This window comes from Papilio polytes, unplaced genomic scaffold, assembly GCF_000836215.1.
Source record: "Papilio polytes unplaced genomic scaffold, Ppol_1.0 DF823890.1, whole genome shotgun sequence".
Lineage (NCBI taxonomy): Eukaryota > Metazoa > Arthropoda > Insecta > Lepidoptera > Papilionidae > Papilio > Papilio polytes.
This window is the reverse complement of record NW_013525314.1, coordinates 655,963-674,837: the sequence shown is the minus strand read 5'-3', so window position 1 is coordinate 674,837 and position 18,875 is coordinate 655,963. Positions and strand designations below refer to the sequence as shown.

The 18,875-nt window shown below is 32.1% G+C and overlaps 2 protein-coding genes across 2 annotated transcripts in view; one reads left to right on the top strand and one right to left on the bottom strand.

Annotated features, from left to right (window-relative positions):
• Nucleotides 1-14,610: 14,610 nt before the first annotated feature.
• LOC106102943 (cell growth-regulating nucleolar protein) lies at nucleotides 14,611-16,825 on the bottom strand. Its single transcript, XM_013282565.1, has 3 exons — nucleotides 16,714-16,825; nucleotides 16,454-16,626; nucleotides 14,611-15,850 (listed from the first exon to the last, which is right to left on the bottom strand). Exons 2-3 carry the CDS (start codon nucleotides 16,579-16,581, stop codon nucleotides 14,713-14,715), a joined length of 1,266 nt encoding a protein of 421 aa, XP_013138019.1. The 5' UTR covers nucleotides 16,582-16,626; nucleotides 16,714-16,825; the 3' UTR covers nucleotides 14,611-14,712.
• Nucleotides 16,826-17,101: 276 nt separating this feature from the next.
• The window catches only part of LOC106102941 (melanotransferrin), a 14,458-nt gene continuing 12,684 nt past the window's right edge, over nucleotides 17,102-18,875 (top strand). Inside the window, exons 1-4 of the mRNA XM_013282562.1 lie at nucleotides 17,102-17,251; nucleotides 17,424-17,620; nucleotides 17,866-17,988; nucleotides 18,392-18,553. Coding sequence (XP_013138016.1) covers nucleotides 17,203-17,251; nucleotides 17,424-17,620; nucleotides 17,866-17,988; nucleotides 18,392-18,553 — 531 coding nt within the window. The 5' untranslated portion in view covers nucleotides 17,102-17,202. The remainder of the gene's footprint in view (nucleotides 17,252-17,423; nucleotides 17,621-17,865; nucleotides 17,989-18,391; nucleotides 18,554-18,875) is intronic.

Below are 18,875 nucleotides of genomic sequence, written 5' to 3'. Positions count from 1 at the left end.
TAACAGAGGTAGAAACCACTTTAACATCTTCGCACGAATGGGACGACTCGCCCGGTGCAATACCATGACCACACAGAAAACAGGCGTGAAGTGGAAGCAATAATGCATTTCGTCTGATGAGTGTGGTGCCGGAGGCTTAATTTTAGTCCCTTTCCCTTTCCACCCTTTTCTTAAGAGGAAAGGATGGGAAAGAAAAGTGGATTTGATGGTGGAGGACACGCATAGGAAAGGGAAATTATCCCCTTTATGTGCGTCTCCTCCTCCGTCAATGAAGGGTAGGCAACGCATCTGCAATTGCGGATGTTTATGGGCAGCGGTCGCTTTCCATTTCAGTGTATTCAGGTGGCCGCTTACTCGTTTGCCACCTTATATTATATAAAAAAAAGGTTTTTGTACAAGTTTTTCCCAGTGGAAACTCACGGTTATGCTCAAAGAATTCACAACCAAAGAAACTTTTATTTAATCAGTTGTTCCTTTGTTGTTACAATCTGTATAAGGAGGCTCTTGAGATTTGTCGCGACAGATAAGCCTCTGTTCTTTAGTCATTCCCCAATGACATTGTGATCGCGACGCGTAAACTGACTTAGGAAACATTTAATTAGTAAAGCCATTTAATTATAATCTTAAAACAAATTAAAATAATTGTAAAATCAAACAGGAAGAAAAAAAAGAAAATATTTTGTAGTAATCAAGTGAAATATTTCTTAATAATTTCGTCTTACGATACATCTAACTATTAATAGAAAAGCAAGAAAGCCAAAAACAATAAAAAATAAAAGTGAACGAAATTTAAATACAAAAACATCGTACTGAACTAAATTAGGTAAAACATCCGAAACACATTGAGTTAGCAAACAACCAAACACAACTTTTATGTTTCGTTTACCGTAATCTTTGTAAGAATATAATTTATTCCACCAACATGAAACTAACATAACTCCCGAGCTCCGACAAGTTTGCAATTCGTTGCTGAGTCGAAAAGATTTCATCACATCTTATTCGTATTTCACGCCCGTTGACTACATTATTTCCTACTCCGTATGAAAGGAACACATAAAACTTCGAATACGTTTCTGTAACAAATATCCATAGAATACAGACTATCTTAAGAGCTCGGGCACACCTTAAACTAAACTATCGCACAACTGTTTAGTTTTTGATTCCTATGAACTCATATGGAGGTGCATGCTACTCGATTTTAGTTGTGTAACTAAACAGTTGAATGGGCTGCAAAACAATCGACAATCGCACAACAGTTAAGATGAATCTTTTGTAGTTAAATTCTGTTTTAAACACCATCACCCAAAGAATAAAGTCATGTATTTTAATGAACTTGTTATAAAATCTATAGCATCGAAACACAACACGACCAACACACACCAACACTTTGACTACTCTAAAGAGTCTACGTGGAAATTTAATATCAAAGCTCAATCCTCCAAAGCGATTCTGGTCTCTAAATTGACAATCAATGGCTGTTCTACTAACTTATAGATGAAATTCCATAAATCAACTGCATTCTGTATGTTAGTCTTTTTAAAATAGGATTAACAGTTGGATATTAACATAAAAAAATCATACAAAACGAGTTACACCTCTTAAAATGCGAAAAATAAGCAATAAACAAGAATTTTATTAATTCCAGTATGTATTTTACTGAAAACCACTAACATTCTTCATAGTAAACTATACATTTGCATCTAGTTTGCTAATAACAGTGTTTAAGAGTATACCATGCCTCTTCAAGGCAAACAGGGACAAATCAGTCACAAAAAAAATCGGTATTAGATTGTTCTTTTGTAAAAATAAAACAAGTAAAAACATAAAATGAAGCAAGTGCTAATGATTCTCGAAGTTAAAACAAATGGCGCAGAATGCCATTAAACCAGCGCGAGTTAGTATAATGAAATGTGTTAACTTTGTAAGTCCGAGATACGTTCACAACTTGGAGATAACTTTACCATCTAAGTTACGTAACGATTTAATTATCCTACAATGTTTTTTTTTATCTTAGATTACAAATGAGAAAGTTGCAAGTAACCTATGTTAGACAGGTCTCTATTACTTATGACTTATGACTGGACCTATTAGGCATTTGTATGGATCACTGATTAGTCACTTTTACTGGAACATACGTATACCTGCCTTTATATGTAAAAGATAACATAATTGACCGATTATGATTCTTTTGGAAACAATCTAAATCAAATTACATAGTCTAGAAACCTGTGGCTGTCTCTAATGACATTTTAACAAAGATAGCTGATGCTCGCGACTTTGTCCGCGTGAAATTATGAATAATACCTATATTAATTCTAACAGTGAAAGCATTTTTAAAATCGGCCAGGTAGTGTTTAAGTAATTTCAATACATACAAAGATACAAAAATTCAAATCTTTCGTGTTAAAATTAATAAAGAGATACGGTTTCTAAGAACAAGAGGTAATGATGGCTATTTATGAAGCTTCTCTTTAAGTTAAATCTGATTTTTACTGACATTAAAGTTTTCATTCAAACAATACTTTTGCAGAACACATATGTATATTAAAAAGTTAATACTTGCCTGGTAAATACCTCCGGGCTTGTGCCCGAGCATTTTCAACTTTATAAAACCGTTTGAACCGATATTAAATACAGTATATTGTCCTTTGACAGACTTTATCAAGGAACCACAACTTCAGTTAAGTGGTCCTTTGAATATATTGTTTCTATTTATTTCATCGAGTCTTTCATTTTTAAAATCAATTATTTAAACTGTAATTTTAAAAATATGTTTAATAACAAAAATAACCAAAGAAAGCAACAGAAACTCTAGATAATCTATTTAACTACGCCGTAGTCTTTGACTCTATAATTAAACAAAAAAATGAGACTCACATGCAAGAACTGCCCTTTGGCGAAAAAAGGAATTTTCTAAATCGATTTACTAGGGGCTAAGTTACGCCGTAACTTACATAAAAAAACATAAACACGAATTGAGTACCTTCTTCTTTTGGGATATCGGTCAAAAGTGACAAACCGTCATATTTGTTTTGTTATAACGTAAACAGTTCTACGACGTATATTTTTTACAGTCAATCCACACTTAGTGATTGTCTAAGTGTCCACTTAGCCTATGAATACGACATTACTTTCAAATATTTGTTCGTTTTAGAACGAAACTTTCCAGAAAAACAGAGATCTTATCTAAGCATTTCGGACTGTCACGAAACCTCCGTGACGTATGTCGAGAACAACGTTCCGATTTCAAAAACCGATAAGATTCTTTTATTAATGCTGGCTTGTTTTAACTTCGTTTTTTTCTTTTTACGCAATACGTATAATGGTGCCAGCATTCATTTAGTTATTAAGTAGTGCGTAAACCACCGACACTAATAAAAATATTCTTAATACTACCTAAAAGTAATTAAAAAAAGCGAAGATTAGTTTTCTGTATCTATAATAAAGCGATATCAAAACTTCCTAAACTATCCCTTACTTAATAACTTAGTTTAACATACTTGATACCCTAACCACAGTTTGAAACTACAAACTTGACTTTCCCGTCTCATGGGGTTTTACTTATCGCTTCTTAACCTTGTTTACCCTAATTAATAAATTATTTAGAATGTGGTTGTTTTAATAGGTTTAGCGACAGAAAAGCAGCTGGCCGTAAAAATTAGTCCAAAACTTTCACAGCCTTAAAAATAAACGCGGTTTAAATTTAAACTTAGGAATAAACTGGGTATAAGCAAATAGTAGTACAAATTTAGCTTTAAGATTGTACCGTACAATGCCAGAGAATAATAATTTGTCCAGCTATCTACACCAACCCTATCTATACTATTATTATAAAGAGGAAAGATTTGTATTTTTGTATGTATTGAATTAACTCAAAAACTACTGGGCCGATTTTAACAAATGTTTCGCCATTAGAAAGGCAATTTATCTGTGAGTAACATAGGCTGTTTTTTTTTTAATTTCAGGCGGGCGAAGTCGCGAGCAACAGCTAGTATAGTATAACCGCGAAATTTAAATCTATAGTTTTCTAACAGATATGTAGAACACCTCGATCGAAACTTTTGGTAACTGCCATGTCCATTTGAAGCTAAGTCTCAACTGTTTTTGTAGAGAATTATTATAATAGATTACTGAAAATGTACAACTTAGTGCAGATTTATAGATTTAAAGCTACATTAAGGGATCTTTAGCGACTCTAATACAATGGTTATCTCTTTTCTAGTTACTTAGATGTAACCACAAGCAAAGAACTGCACATTCACCTCGTTACCTTGTAGCATTCGATCGAGTACCTTAAACGCATTACGGAGCATTTTAAACGAGCCCCGTCAGGTCAAACGAGAGGGTTGAAATCAGGTCACGTCGATGGTGCGTTACATATTTCATTTATTGGACAACGTGAATATTTTTGATCGCTTACCTTGTAAATTTAAAATCTATCAAAAATTCCATATGCTATAAGATCTGTATTCAAAAATTGGACTAAACGTGAGTTTGAAAGTTGTTCCTCATCTTTCATAAAGAAGAGAAAGATTGCTTTTGTAAAAATATATGACATATACAACGTAATGTAGAAACACGGTTAGTCAACAACTTCTTCTCATAATATATTTTGAATGGTGAACTGAAAATCAAACGTCGATTGCTACATACTTGGGCGCATACTAAATGAGTATAGTTATTTTAATTTTCTTGTTCATAATACATTTTATTTCCATAATAAAAAATGTTCATCTATACATGTAACAAAATTGGAGTGTCTGTTTGAATATCATAAGACAAAAAAAACAAATTTCGGGAAGATGGTGTATTTGCGTTGCCGATAACGAAAATCGCATTTAAATTTTTTTCGTCTGTTCGTCTGTTTGTCCGCAAGCCGCGTTTGTCGCGGCTGGACTTTCACTGAAGAGTAGCTGACATAGACGGGCACATTACTACTACCACGGGCTACTTTTTTATCTTAATATTGCGTGGACGAAGTCGCGGGAGACATTAAAAATAAAGTAAAACAACTAATACAATATCGCAAGACTCTATCAATAAAAATACATAACTAAAGACTGCTTTATGTAAATACCGCAAGCGATATCGCTCAGCTAAATCAGTACGTTTAAATCCCAAAGGAATAATGGAAAAGTTAGTATGCAAGGAAAGAGGAAATTCAACTCAAAAGTAAGCCAAAATAAAATGAATTATTTATACAGAGAACTTTATTGTATTTTTTATGTTTAAGCTTCGGGGAAAAGAAAACTGGATTAAAAGAATCTAAAATGGATGATGTTCATTGAAGTTCCTTTCGTGCAATTCCAAGTTATTTAGTTTTAGGAATGAATATTTAAAATGTAATGAGAATATCTTACCAACATTAGAAATGAAAAAATTTAGATGGATGGATGTTTGTTAGAGTTTGTCGTCTAAACTGCTGAACAGATCTCTGTGAAATTTGGCATAGATGTAGAGCATACTCTGGAAAAACGCATAGGCTACTTCCTTTTTTTTTATTTCACTCGAACGGAGTTATTGGCGAAAGCTATTACATACATATCAGATGGTTTGTTTGATCCAGATTAACTCAACTCTTAGCTTTATACAAATGCAATAATTTTTGACCATGACAATTAAAATACAAATAATACAATAAAAAAACAAACGAATGAACTTTAGTACAGCCAATCAAAACTAAATGAACACATACAAACATCATCATCATCAGCCTTTATCTGCCCACTGTTGGGCATAGGCCTTTCCCAATACCTTCCACAGAATGCGGTCCACCTGGTTGGAGGACGCCCTACGCTCCTGGTCCCCTTTCGCGGTCTCTATTCGAGGACTTTCCTCCCCCACCTTGCGTCGCTGGCCCGACAAATGTAACCGGCCCATTGGCACTTCAGCCTGCTGATTTTTTTCATACAAACATATCTGAGAAAAACACTCCTATACTCGGACAAATATATTAAAACTATTAATCTTAAGTTTCACCAAATTCTCAACACTTGGCTGTAATTAATGAGAACTTTGGATTGGCTCGCTAAGTCGATAAAGTAATTACTTTACCAAAATGTCACTGCTATGATTAATTTAATGTTTATTTTGGCATCAAAGGAAAGCTTTACTATCAAAATCATAGTAAATCTTACATTCATTACTATCGTAAATGTCATTCGATATACCTTTATATTAAATAGCTATACAAATCTATACTAATATTATAAAGATGAAAGATTTGGAAGTCCACGTACAATTAAAATATAACCTATATCACTAACTGATAACGTAGCTTTTTAATAGTGAAAGTATTTTTAAAATCGGCTCAGAAGTTTTTGAATTATATCAACACAAACAAAAATACAAAATAAAAATATTTCATCTTTAGAATATTGATGTAGACTAGTGATATACCCCAGTGTTTGAGTTATTCCAATACATAAAAAAATGTAAACATTTCCTCTTTATAATATAAGTATAGATACGTAGTTTCAAATCGATTTGCTGGTAATGTCAGTCATGTAGAGAGGACATGCGAATAATTATTTACCTAACTATGTATCATATATTATTTGAATCAAAATAAAACCAGTTATTGCACGAAATTGTAACAATCATTACATCTTAATAAACGTATTCTTTTGTAATCCTTGTAGCGTTGTGAATATTTTTTTGTAAATAACAATACTCCACATACGTAAATTATGTTTACCCAAAACAGGGACTAATTTATTAAGCCCCTGGGTGCTCTTTAAAAAGATGATTCTTTAAAGATAAGGATCGTAAAGACTGGACTTTACATTTACTTTGAATAAATAAATTACTGTGTTTTATAATTCAGAATAAAATTGAATATAAAACATATATTTGAAAAACCTTTCTAATTCTTATTTTTGTTATAATAAGTTTGAAACGGATAGCTTATTTGTTTTTGTACAAGAGACTAGTGTGCGCCCGCTACTCCATCCGCGTGGAATTAAAAAACAAAAATAGCCTATGTGTTCTTCCAGACTATACTCTACCACTATACCAACACTGAAATCCGTTGAGACGTTTAGGCTACAAACTCTAACAAGCATCCATCCATCTAAACTATTGCATTTATAATATTAGTATGAAGTATGATTATTCTAGCAATAAAAATAACATTATTTAAAAAAAACACGACACACACAGTATGTACTCTTCGACATGTCTCTACCTTTGTTTGAATTTAAACCTTTCTTACGCTTAAACTGTTAATATTTATTATAATTTCAAGAGGGACCTTCCTTCAATGGTGAAATCAAAATAATGTTCGTGATGTCGAAAGCCCCGGGCGGATTATGAACGAGCCGTCTCGGTCAGAAATTCCCCTTATCAATTTTCAAACGAGAGCCTCTTTCATGGCGCTTTCAATACAGCCCCTAACTTTTCCTTATTGTTGATATTAAATATAACATCTCTTAACACCACGGTTAAATTTTCTTTTGAATAAGTTTCTTGGGTGATTATTTCTTTTGTACTTAACTTTGTAATACCAGACTAAGTTAAATAAGTAACGAAAAAACAATAACCTCAATTATTTTAGAAATACATGTTAATAAATAAACCAATAATTATAGAATTATACAATATTCACATAGCTACTACTGCTACTTGAGATAAAACAGTTTTTTGGTGCGGACGCCTAGTATTAGTCACTTTTTAGAAAGGATGAGAAAGGAAAGTGAATTTGTCGGTGGAAGAGACGCATAGGAGGGAGAAATACCTTCTTAATGTGCGTGTCCTCCACCGTTGATTATGGTAGGTAACGCATCTACAACTGCTGATGATTATGGCCAACGGTTGATTCGCCATTCGGGCGGATTCGGGTGGCCACTTGCTCGTTTGCCACCTTATAATATAAAAAAAAACTATGGTGGAATTAATTACCTTACTGGCAATCATTAAGAATATGTTTTTAATTAAAAGTTTTTTTAAAGCAATTTTAAGCGTATTTTTTATAGGAATTCATAACACCAATCTGAAACAACGTCGATAAGCCTAAACGCATTACAGAGCGTTTTAAACGCGTCAGGTCAAACGATGGAAATCAGGTCACGTCAAACGTACACAGCTGTATTAATTTCTTCACGGCAGTGAAAAGGTTAACCGACAACAGAATAGTAAAGCGAACAAAGAATTTATTATGAACTAGCTGTTCCTGTGCGGTTTCATCCGCATGAAATTATGAAAACTTTATTTTATTGTTTACATTTGTCAAATGCTCAGTTGCAAATGTCAAAATTACCGCTACCATAATTGCTTGCATTAATTGCTTGCATAAGCTTGTAGTTTATGGTCCTTTTTCCACATGAAGGTTTTTTTTTTATTTATTTACCCCATCAGTTATTAACGTTAAAATATATAGCGTAAAGCGTGACGTAAGTGTAGGGCTTTTTATTATTAAATAAATAATTATTTAAAAATATGCTGTTATTGCTGACACTTAGGCAACAAAGTGTGTTTACGCTTTATTATAATAGTACAGGTATTGATAGTATATATTGTATGTGATGTTTTAATATTCATATTAAGGATAAAAATAAAAAGCTAATTTCATTCCGGTAGCCGTAATTTTGCGGTCGTTGTCTTAATTAAAACAGCAGGCCCTAAAGAGAATAAATTTTCTTTACGATTACAACGTCCGTTCAGATTTTCGTATTTCCAACACGTACAGAAAAAACAAGGGGTAAATAAGTACTATTACTAACAAGTAAAAATTTACATTTTATTGAAAAGGCCGCTTACTTACCTTAATTGCTAGTAAGTATCCAGCAAGTAAAAATCAACACTCACGATTTTACAGACAAAAAAAACATAATTCACTAGATCAACCATTTACATTGATATTTAGTCAAAATAACATATATTTATCGATGGAACACGTTATTTTATGTCGCGACGTCCCCGACACTAATCTACCCACATTTGAGCACGGTACTTTAGCCTTTTCAATCCGAAATTCATGTCAAAGAAGGTAAAATGCTTTATGATAAATATTTTTAGCAATTTCCAATAAAATTCGCTCACCGTACCCGCGTCAAGCCAAAATGTCATTCATATTATATCCCCGTGAACGAATTACAAGGGTGATAAAACGATTTTATAAAACCGTATTTTGAATGTTCAAATCTCTCAAATAATGTATCTGTTTTTATTACATTTAAAAGAATTAATGACAATAGTCTATATCTTACTAGCTTTCGCCTCCGACTCCGTCTGCGTGATATTAAAAAGAATAAAAGAATATAGCCTATGTGTTCTTCAATGCCAAATTTCATACATCCATCTAAACGTTTGCATTTATAATATTAGTATGATTTCATCAACGATTTAGCGGCACTAGGGGCCTTAGCGATTTTTGTATGGCGTCCACTTTTTTAGCACTTTTGTGGAGAAGTGTAAACAGTGAGGCTTTGAATCGTATGACTGTGGCTCCCCTTTGTATCCAGAGCGCTAGGTTGTCGCCTGACTGCGCATCAAATTCATACAATCATCCCAACGGGTCAAAAATCCCCATAGCACCGATTGATTGGTAAAACCAGCATCAAACACCCTTAAAAAACATTTTTAAAAACATTACAAGATTTCAAGTAACGGACAATCAGTCGGAAAGAGATGTCATCAATTTAAAACTCCCGCGTCACTGAACACCACAGTGCTCTCAACCACAGGGAATAATACAGACATTCTACGTTCACTTCTGTTTTAACGTTTGAATTTTAAAATAAATAAAACATAACTGTTGTTCGAAATCATACGGATACCTGAAATGCAGTTGAAATAAAATTATATTTTATCTGTGTTTATTTTTAATCTGTATTTTATAATTTACTCTGTGTGATTGTTTTGAGACAGGTTGCCTTTTTTGTATAATTATTTATCAAAACTAGAGTAGTAGTAATAGTTAACTATTTCAACAATTTTATTCAACAGCTACGTTACCAAAAGTGTACAAAACCGACTTATATTCAACGTTCGTAGATACTATTATAATAAAAGAGTTTTATAACTTTTAATTTAAATTACATTCATACAATAGTTTTAAAGTTTTATTTACCAAAAGTTTACCTCCTAAGTTAATTGTCGTGAAAATATATAGCCTAAAGCGTGACGTAAGTGTAGGGCTTTTTGTTAAAAAAAGTATTATTCAAAAATATTCAGTAATTGCCGACATCTTAGGCAACAAAGAAGTGTGTGTTTACGCTTTATTATAATAGTATTGATAGTATAGATAGATATCTATTTTGTATACTACTAAAAGAATATTCTTTGTAGCCAGTCACAGCTGTTGAATGATAAGTGTTCACAAAGTTGTACAACTTGAGACTTCTGATAACGCTATAATGTCCTTAGTTTCTTGTTCTTTTGTATTTGTTAATGTCACCCTGAATTTTCACTGCAGAAACACATTTACAAGAACTTTGAAAAACACATTCACACTGTACGTACATATAGTCGGAAACCCTTAATGTGTTTTTTATTTTTTTACAGTAGTAGAGCCTGCAACAAGATCTTATCCACGAATATACCGATTTTTTTTACATAATATCACTGAAAAATATATTGGAAAAATTTGAATAAATAAATAACCAAGCTTTAACCGTCGTTTAATACTGATGTTGTAAGAGATAAAATTGACCAAGTTGTTTTCATAACCTGAAAGTAAAAGTTACAAAAACGCATATGTAAATAGGTATATAAACCCACGCTCTATTGGGATTAAAAACGAATAAATTTTCACACATTAGAAAAGGACGTAAAAAGCAGCTGATTGAATCGACCCCACGCCTAAATCTTTACATTTTAGGTCCTAACCTATCATACAAACTGCAAGACGAAAATCGTACAAGAATATAGTATTATCTCATTCTATCTCTTTAAACAAAACACAAGTAAATCTCACCTTAGTAAAAATAGTCAAGGATACTTCTGTAAGACTAATCGATTGGACATAGTTAATTTTCAGCGACCTGCAACATTATTTTGAAAAACTTATTAATAAAAAAACAAGGAAACACAATAATAACTGTACAAGATGTTAATAAATACCTCTGCATAATTGTTATCATGACTTTTTTATATTTAATTGGTAGATTGTACCATTTGCTCTCGTATATTTTTGTACCAACATCTACACTCTGAAAGGGTAAAAAATAACATATTGTTTTGTGCAATTGTCATTAAGAAAAAGATCGTGTTTAAAACTTACTGAATCTGACAAAAGTTGGCCATATAGACAGACAGAATAAAAATTTGCTATCACTAATGTCGACGCAACAATATTATTTAAATTTTCTACCACTCCGTTCACCTAAACAAAAGAAAAAATGATAAATAGAAATAAATTAGGACATACGTATTTTAAGTAGAAAATACTTACAGTTGGAGAAAGAAAAAAGAATGCAATAGTACCAGATACAAATATAAGATGTACTGCGAATACATTGCCAAAAGCATTACTCATATCTTCTATTAAACTGAAAAATGTTCAATAAAACAGTGAGCGCCTAGAAAGTATTTTAGCAAAAATTTTTGCTGACATGTTTGCCAATGTATTTCATAGCATGGTATGTTGTATTGTATTGCCTTGTCTTCATTTCAATAGATAGATGTACAAGGAACATCTTGATCAAAAATGTGATAAAAATTTAAAACACATCTATCTACGTAGAAGTTTCGTAGATATTCGTATCAGTAAAACTAAACAATTATAATTACTTTAACAAATCAATGTGTATTTTTAATAATCTCTTCATCTCTTCTTCATTAAATTCATCACCGGCGTCGAACAAATTTTTAATTTCGTGTTGTAATATAACAAATAGTGTTTTTAAATTGCTCATTGTGATCGTGAATGTTAACAACCCCATATTTATAAGAGCTGTAAGATTCATCACTAAAACAAATGAAACAAAAACGCAATTTTTCAAAATGTAAAAAAATCATGTTAAAGATATGTCAATATACTTTGGGCATACAGTTAGTTATTTTTTATATATTTTTTATTGAACGTACCTGATATAAAATCTCCCACACATAACATAACATATAAAACGAAGTTGTTTTCCCATTCAAAGGGTACAAGGAATCGAAATGTAGTAACGTAGGCGATGTCTTTCCTTAGTACAAATTTCATAGTCAATACTTGCAACAATGAAGCCAAAATATAGAAGAAAGCAAATCCCATTATCATGGTTGAATATACTGAAAAAGGGATGACAACTGCAGCTATTTTATTTATTTGGCATTTGTGTTTAGTAACATAGTTGTAAAAAATCGCTTCAAAAAATCACTAGATCATCTTCTCTTGCCTTATAAAGAAAGGATGACCATAGGCGATATAGCGGGGGACAAGATGTACAGAAAAAGTAAACTTTTTCTGAACACATCATATCTGCAATAACTTAAGGGGCTGTTCAGCAGAATTGCGCAATTTTGGAAGCATAGAACAGGATTTCTCCGAAGATTTGATTCGTGATATTTTAGTATGTGTAACACCAGTCCTTTAACTAAAGTCTCATGTAACAGAATCACGATTGGACAAACTTTTCTCGATAGATTTATTTTTTAAAATGTGCCTAATTCTGTAAAAATCACCAAATATCTGAAAAACTACAACGAAAGTACAAATTCGAAGTGGTTTATTTAATACACGAGTACTTTATCTTCCGTTAACCCGAAGCTTTTTGCAATACGTTGATTAGTGAATTTTTAATCGAATTATATCGCTTAAATGACACGCTATTCTAGAATAATTATGAAAAAAAATGTAAACAATTTAAGTTAACTCACTATATTTAAAGGAGTAAATAGCTTTCAATTCCTTTTTCTTGATAATAATCAAATCTTGGTCCAAGTCACTATCGTTACGCCATTGTTCGCTTATTTTAAGCAAACAGCTCTTTATACGATGCTTACCAAAGTAGAAAATAGGATGTAGAACCCATCCTAAAAAGGCAGAGATAACTATTGTGTACAGAAAAAAAAATGCGTATGTTACAAAAGACTGCCATATAGGACGAAGGACGAAGTTGTGCGAAGGCGGCTCTAACTTCGGCTATTCTAGAGGTGATATCGTCGTCTGTACCTCCAGACTTTGACACGACACTGCCGAGGTATACTTGGTGACGTTCATTGGCGACCGACATGAAAGCAATCGGGCTGTTATCGCTCGAGACAAAACGCAGTGCCCAGGATATAGAGCAAGATAACGGCCCACTGTGGACTCACACTCCCCCACTTCAAGGTCATAGGACAATAAGAAGAAGAGTAGAGAGTGTTATAAAAATAACCAATTGGCCAATAATTATTTGTTACCTTCAGCAGCTGCCAAACATAAAGACACTTCGAGTGATAAATCTATTATATCCGCATCATTATAGATGGACGTCAATAAAAAGGCCATATGTGATCCCGACCATAGTATCAGAATTATTATTTCAAAAATGTACAAAGTTTTCATAATAACAGGATTATATCTATCGAATACATCGTAACCAATACAATTTATATATCGCAAAGAAACATTGTATTGTTTCAAAAACTCTGCATTTATTGTATTGTCCGCCATTTTCGTTCGATTAATAGAACTGGAATGTCTTATGTGAATGGTAGCTAGCGTCTTTGTAACACAATCAATGACATGGAGGTACTAAATACCTATAATAAGACATTTTAAATAGTATACTTTTATTTTATTTCTTACTAACTTTCCTCAACGACTTCGCCCGCGTGACATTAAAAAATAATAAAAAAAAAACTGTGTTACTCAGCGATAACGTAGCTTTCTAATGATGCAAGAATTGAATAGGCCTAGTAGTATTTGAGTTATCTCAATACACACAAAAATACAAATCTTTCCACTGTAAAATTAGTAAAGAGAAAATCCGAGCTGACTTGAAGAATTAAAGAACGGATTTTTTTCAATTTCATTTCACAGATAAAAAATCACAAAGGGTTGAAAGGAATAATTTTAATTAGAAAACTGTGTTTTAAATATTTTTTAAGATCCAATCGAAGGGCTAATATTAATATGATTTCTTTACTGTTACTGTAAATGCTGTAATTTTTTTCAGTATCTTATTACTGCAAGTTTACGTAATAAAACTAATCAAGTTACATGTATATTTATATAAAATGTTTTTCAGAACGTAGCAAACAATTATAGACACCGTTGGTATTATTTGTATAAAATATGTAAAACCAATGATTAAACATAGTCTCATGCAATTGTGCATTGAAATTGGATAAAAATTATAGACAATAGTTCCAACGTAAATTATAGTATGATACGACGCAAATTATAGAGTATAACAGAATTGATGTACATTTATAAAGAAGTGAATAATCTATCGTGTGGCTTTTCTTTAAAAAAAATCAAAGATCTCAAACATAAATCCAAATTTAACTTCTGGGTGTTCAACTGTTAGCTGGTGCCTAAACTACTGAACAGATCTTTATGAAATTTGATTAGATGGAGCATATTGCCTGGAAGAACATATAAGCTACTAAGTTTTTTTTTAATTTAGCGCTATGGCGTCGCGGGCGACAGCTAATAAATAAAAACGAAATTTGAAAGATTTATTATTTTTACTTAGATACACTTGATAGAAATAGTAAAATTAGAATAAAATGCTATAGGTAATATTCTTATTATGATAAAACAAGTATTTTCTTGAGATACAAGAGTGTAAAATATACCTAATCATCATTATCTTGTACGAGAACAACTCTATTTTTATCAACTCTAACATTTGGAGCGCTTTTCAGTTTCTTTATAAATTTCTCTGCAATCCTATCATCGACGTCATTGCCAGTAATTTCCGAATATTCCGAAAGAACTTTCTTTTGCAGCCTTTTGAAAGGTACTTCATTATCTTTCTTCTGTAGAACAGACACAATAACAGCATGCCAATTGAAACTCTCATTTTTTGTTTGTTCATCATTTTTAGCTACATTTTGATCATGCAATGTAACACTGTCTTCTTCTGGATCAACCCTTTTTTTCTTCTGTTGTACTTTTACTTTACTTGAATTTTCAATCGCATTTTCACTGTCAACAACTTCAGGTATTGTATTAACCGTATCCTGACGTTTCCTCTTTTTTTTATTCTTTCCTTCAGTACCATCATCTTCTGCTTCATCTGTACCATTTGTTTTAGCCTCCTTATTTTTGTTCTTTTTTCCTTTCTTTTTTGATTGAAGTTCATCAACTTCTTCAGAAGGCTGTTCAGCATCCTGTAACTCAGCTTCATACTTCTTCTTTTTCTTTTCTTCTTTACGCTGCTTCTTAGATAACTTCTTATCAGGGACATCGCCATTACCATTTGCTTTTGGCACATCATTTTCAGCTGTACCATTCTCTTCATCTTTAGTTTCTCCAACTTCATCACCATTCTTCACATTATCATCAGAATTTCCATTTGGCTTGCTATCAGAATTTCCATTTGACTTTTCAACAGATTTTCCACTACTTTCAGCATTCACACTCTCTTTACTATTCCTATTACCATTAACTTGTGATAAAGCTGCCAGCTTAACTGATATCAGATCCCATGCTTGATCAATATCTTTTGGATTCGTTTTTTGACCGCAGACATTTTTAACAAAATTAACGAATTTTGGCTTCTTCCTTGGAGTATTGTTGTGTTTACTAATAGTTTCAATAATTCTAAGTACATTAGGAGATTTAGTTTCAGTCTCGTCTAACACGGATTGTAACATCTCAACCCATGCATTTTGTTTTTTCTCACCTTTCTTCTCTTTTGCTGTAAAACCTTTCCCGGAATATCTTTCCTCCTCAGTAATACATTTGATATGAGCCTCATAATCATTGCCTCTGAAAAATAAATAAAATTTACTTTATATTATGTTGAAAGCAAAAGATTACATAAATAAGGAATGAAAGATGAGAAAAGGATCATCTAAATACATTCTTTATGCACAACATAAACTAGACGCAATCCAAAATTTACTGCTTTGCTTGCTGAGTTTGGTTGCTCCGTCTTACTAAAAATGGTTTAACAGTACTAAATCTGTGCAAAAAGGAAGTTATGGTTTATACATTTATTGTATCCATAAAAAATGTTTTCTAGCTTAGCTGTAATTTCACTTTTCAGATTGATTTTAAATTATTTTTCATTTTTTAGTATCTTGACAATATTGTTATAAATGTACTGTGCTGAGATTATCAATATTGTCATATTAATTATTAATATTTATTAATCAAATAACTATGCCATATGAAGCACATAAATGTAGGAAAGTTATCATTTGTTTTCACATATCGCCTGATTTTCGAACTTTGTATGTACATTGTACTTAGCCATGCAGCCTTAACATGATATTTCTGTTTAGAAAATGGCAAAAACGATTTAAAACATGTAAATAAGTTAGATCAACTGCATATCAAGTAGATGGAAATATGAATGAAAATACTCACAAAAAGTCCTTAAAGCAATCCATACAGGACAAGTTAGGAGTACGGTTCCTACATTGTGTGAGATAATGCTTTTCTACTTTTGGTTTTTGTACCGATTCGCCGCAATGTCCACAGGTAAACACTACCATCTCTTCTATTAGTTTCTCTTTCGTAAAAAGATAGTCCGATCAAACCTGAGATAGAGAATTAATTACAGAATGTATAAAAATTATGTGATACATATGAAAACTAGGATTTAACAGATTATTTTGTATACTAACTAAAAACGTAGCGCCCCAGATTTTTTTACATAAACACGTGTGCGCTAAACATATGACGACATAGAGTAAATAAAAATAAAACGATGGAAAAGAATGTCAAAAAATTTTTAATTGTCAGAAAACCAAAATTATTTGACGTTTCTATCCTATTCCGTTTTATGATCGTATACCCAAATAAATTATTTTTTAATTATGGTTTTATTTGCGACTTAAGCCTACTAAAAACGCATCATGCACGTCAAGATCTAAGAAGGCCAAGTATTAACCTAATTTAATTCTTCAGTTTGTTGTCTATAATTCCAAAGCTTCTTAAACCGTTTAAATTATGACTCTGTGAGTCTATGACTACTTTAGACTTGCGTCTTGCAAACTTCAAAATACCGAATTGAATTGTTTTTGGGTGTGTCATTTTAATATTAGTTTGTATAAGTTAGTTTAGTATTAATTAGAAAGATTCAATTTACAAAAGTAATGTAAAAAGTGGTAAAAATGAATAAAATGGCACCTACGTATAGTTTAGTAATAATACTGTTAATAGGCAAGTTAAATATCCACTAAATTCGTGTGCTTTTATAATTTACAAATAAACTCCTGTTTGAAATTATAATATTAACTGTAAAACTTCTAAAATCGAGATAGCTTTGAATCAACTTATATTCAATTAAAGACGGTCGATTTGTTTCTAAAATGTTTAATACTTAATCTTTCAGGTTTTGCAGAAGCCTACTACAACAATGACAATTTATCTCAAGTTTTATTACAAAAAGAAAAAGAAAAAAATCGAGAACTTGTTACATGGTGTACCACATCTGACCTAGAACAGGAAAAATGTGAGAAACTCGCCAAAGCGGTTATGCAGGATAAGGGCCTATTTGGTGATGATTATAGAGAAATTGCATGTAAAAGGGTAAGATGATGAAAACTAATTTTTCATCAGTATTTAAAGTTTTTAATAGAACCTTGTTTGATCCAGTACCATCAATGGTATAGAAGGTCAATTGTATACCCTGTATTGTGGAAAAATAGAGAAATCAAACAGCCTAGTTTGCAGTTATTTATAATTAGAACAATGCGAGATGCAGTACAAAGTTTCTACAATTTAATATATTTCAAAATTCAGACATTTTTAAATTTTTTAAATTTCGTTTCCAGGCTTTTGACACAGAAGACTGTATGATATCTGTAGACCAAGGAGAAGCTACTCTCTTAGCTTTAGATGCTGGCGAAGTTTATATTGCTGGCAGATATCATTCCCTTGTACCAATAGCACAAGAGGTATTATACTTTAATTAATATGGGTTTAATTTTATAAATTTAGAAACATTATGAAAAAAACATCAACCTTTATAGAATAGACTAGCATTTCTAAGATATAAATCACTAGGTTCTTAATATGTTAACTGAAGCAAAGTTGAAATGATTTATCTAAACATTTTTTACTTTGCCAGATAATTTATAACCAACTAGCTTTTGACCTAAACATAGTACTTTCCAAAATAAAAATATGTTCAGTAGACTATGTGTTCTCCAGACTATGTTGTACACCTGTGCCATTTCCTTTAAATCCATTTGGAGATACCTTCTAATGAATCCATTCATACTTGGCAATTTGTAATATTATTAAGATTAATTCTGCAAGAAATTATTGTGTTTTTAATGTATTTGTGATTTTTTCTAGTTATATGGTAATGGTGAACCATACCAATATTCAGTAGCTGTGGTGAGGAAGGGCAGTCTTCCATCAGTTCAGCCAAGCACCGGGCTGCATGGACTACGAGGGGCAAAGGCCTGCTTCCCTGGTGTAGGGGCGCTGGCTGGATGGGTCATGCCAGTGCATATTGTAAGTAACTTATACATTTGTATACATGCTATGTTATGTTATAAACATCATTTTATTGTATTTATTGCTATGTATCGTTGGTAGCTCAGTGGTTTAAGCACTTAAGTAGTAATCTACAGGTTTTTGGTTCGAATCCCACCATGTACCAATGTGATTTTCAATTTTTCGAATTTTTATATGTACATAATTTATCCGGCGTTCTTACGGTGAAGGAAAACATCTTGATGCAAGCTGCACATATCAGAGAAAGAAATTAAAAGATATGTGTGAAGTCGACAAACCCGCAGTGGGCCAGCGTGGTTGACTATGGCCTAGTCACCCT

Excerpts from the sequence above, each read along its gene's own strand:
- LOC106102943 (XM_013282565.1), bottom strand. The coding sequence starts at position 16,581 with ATGGTAGTGTTTACCTGTGGACATTGCGGCGAATCGGTACAAAAACCA. Across the intron at positions 15,851-16,453 it reads GATTGCTTTAAGGACTTTTT|AGGCAATGATTATGAGGCTC; the intron begins GTGAGTATTTTC and ends TTTATTTTTCAG.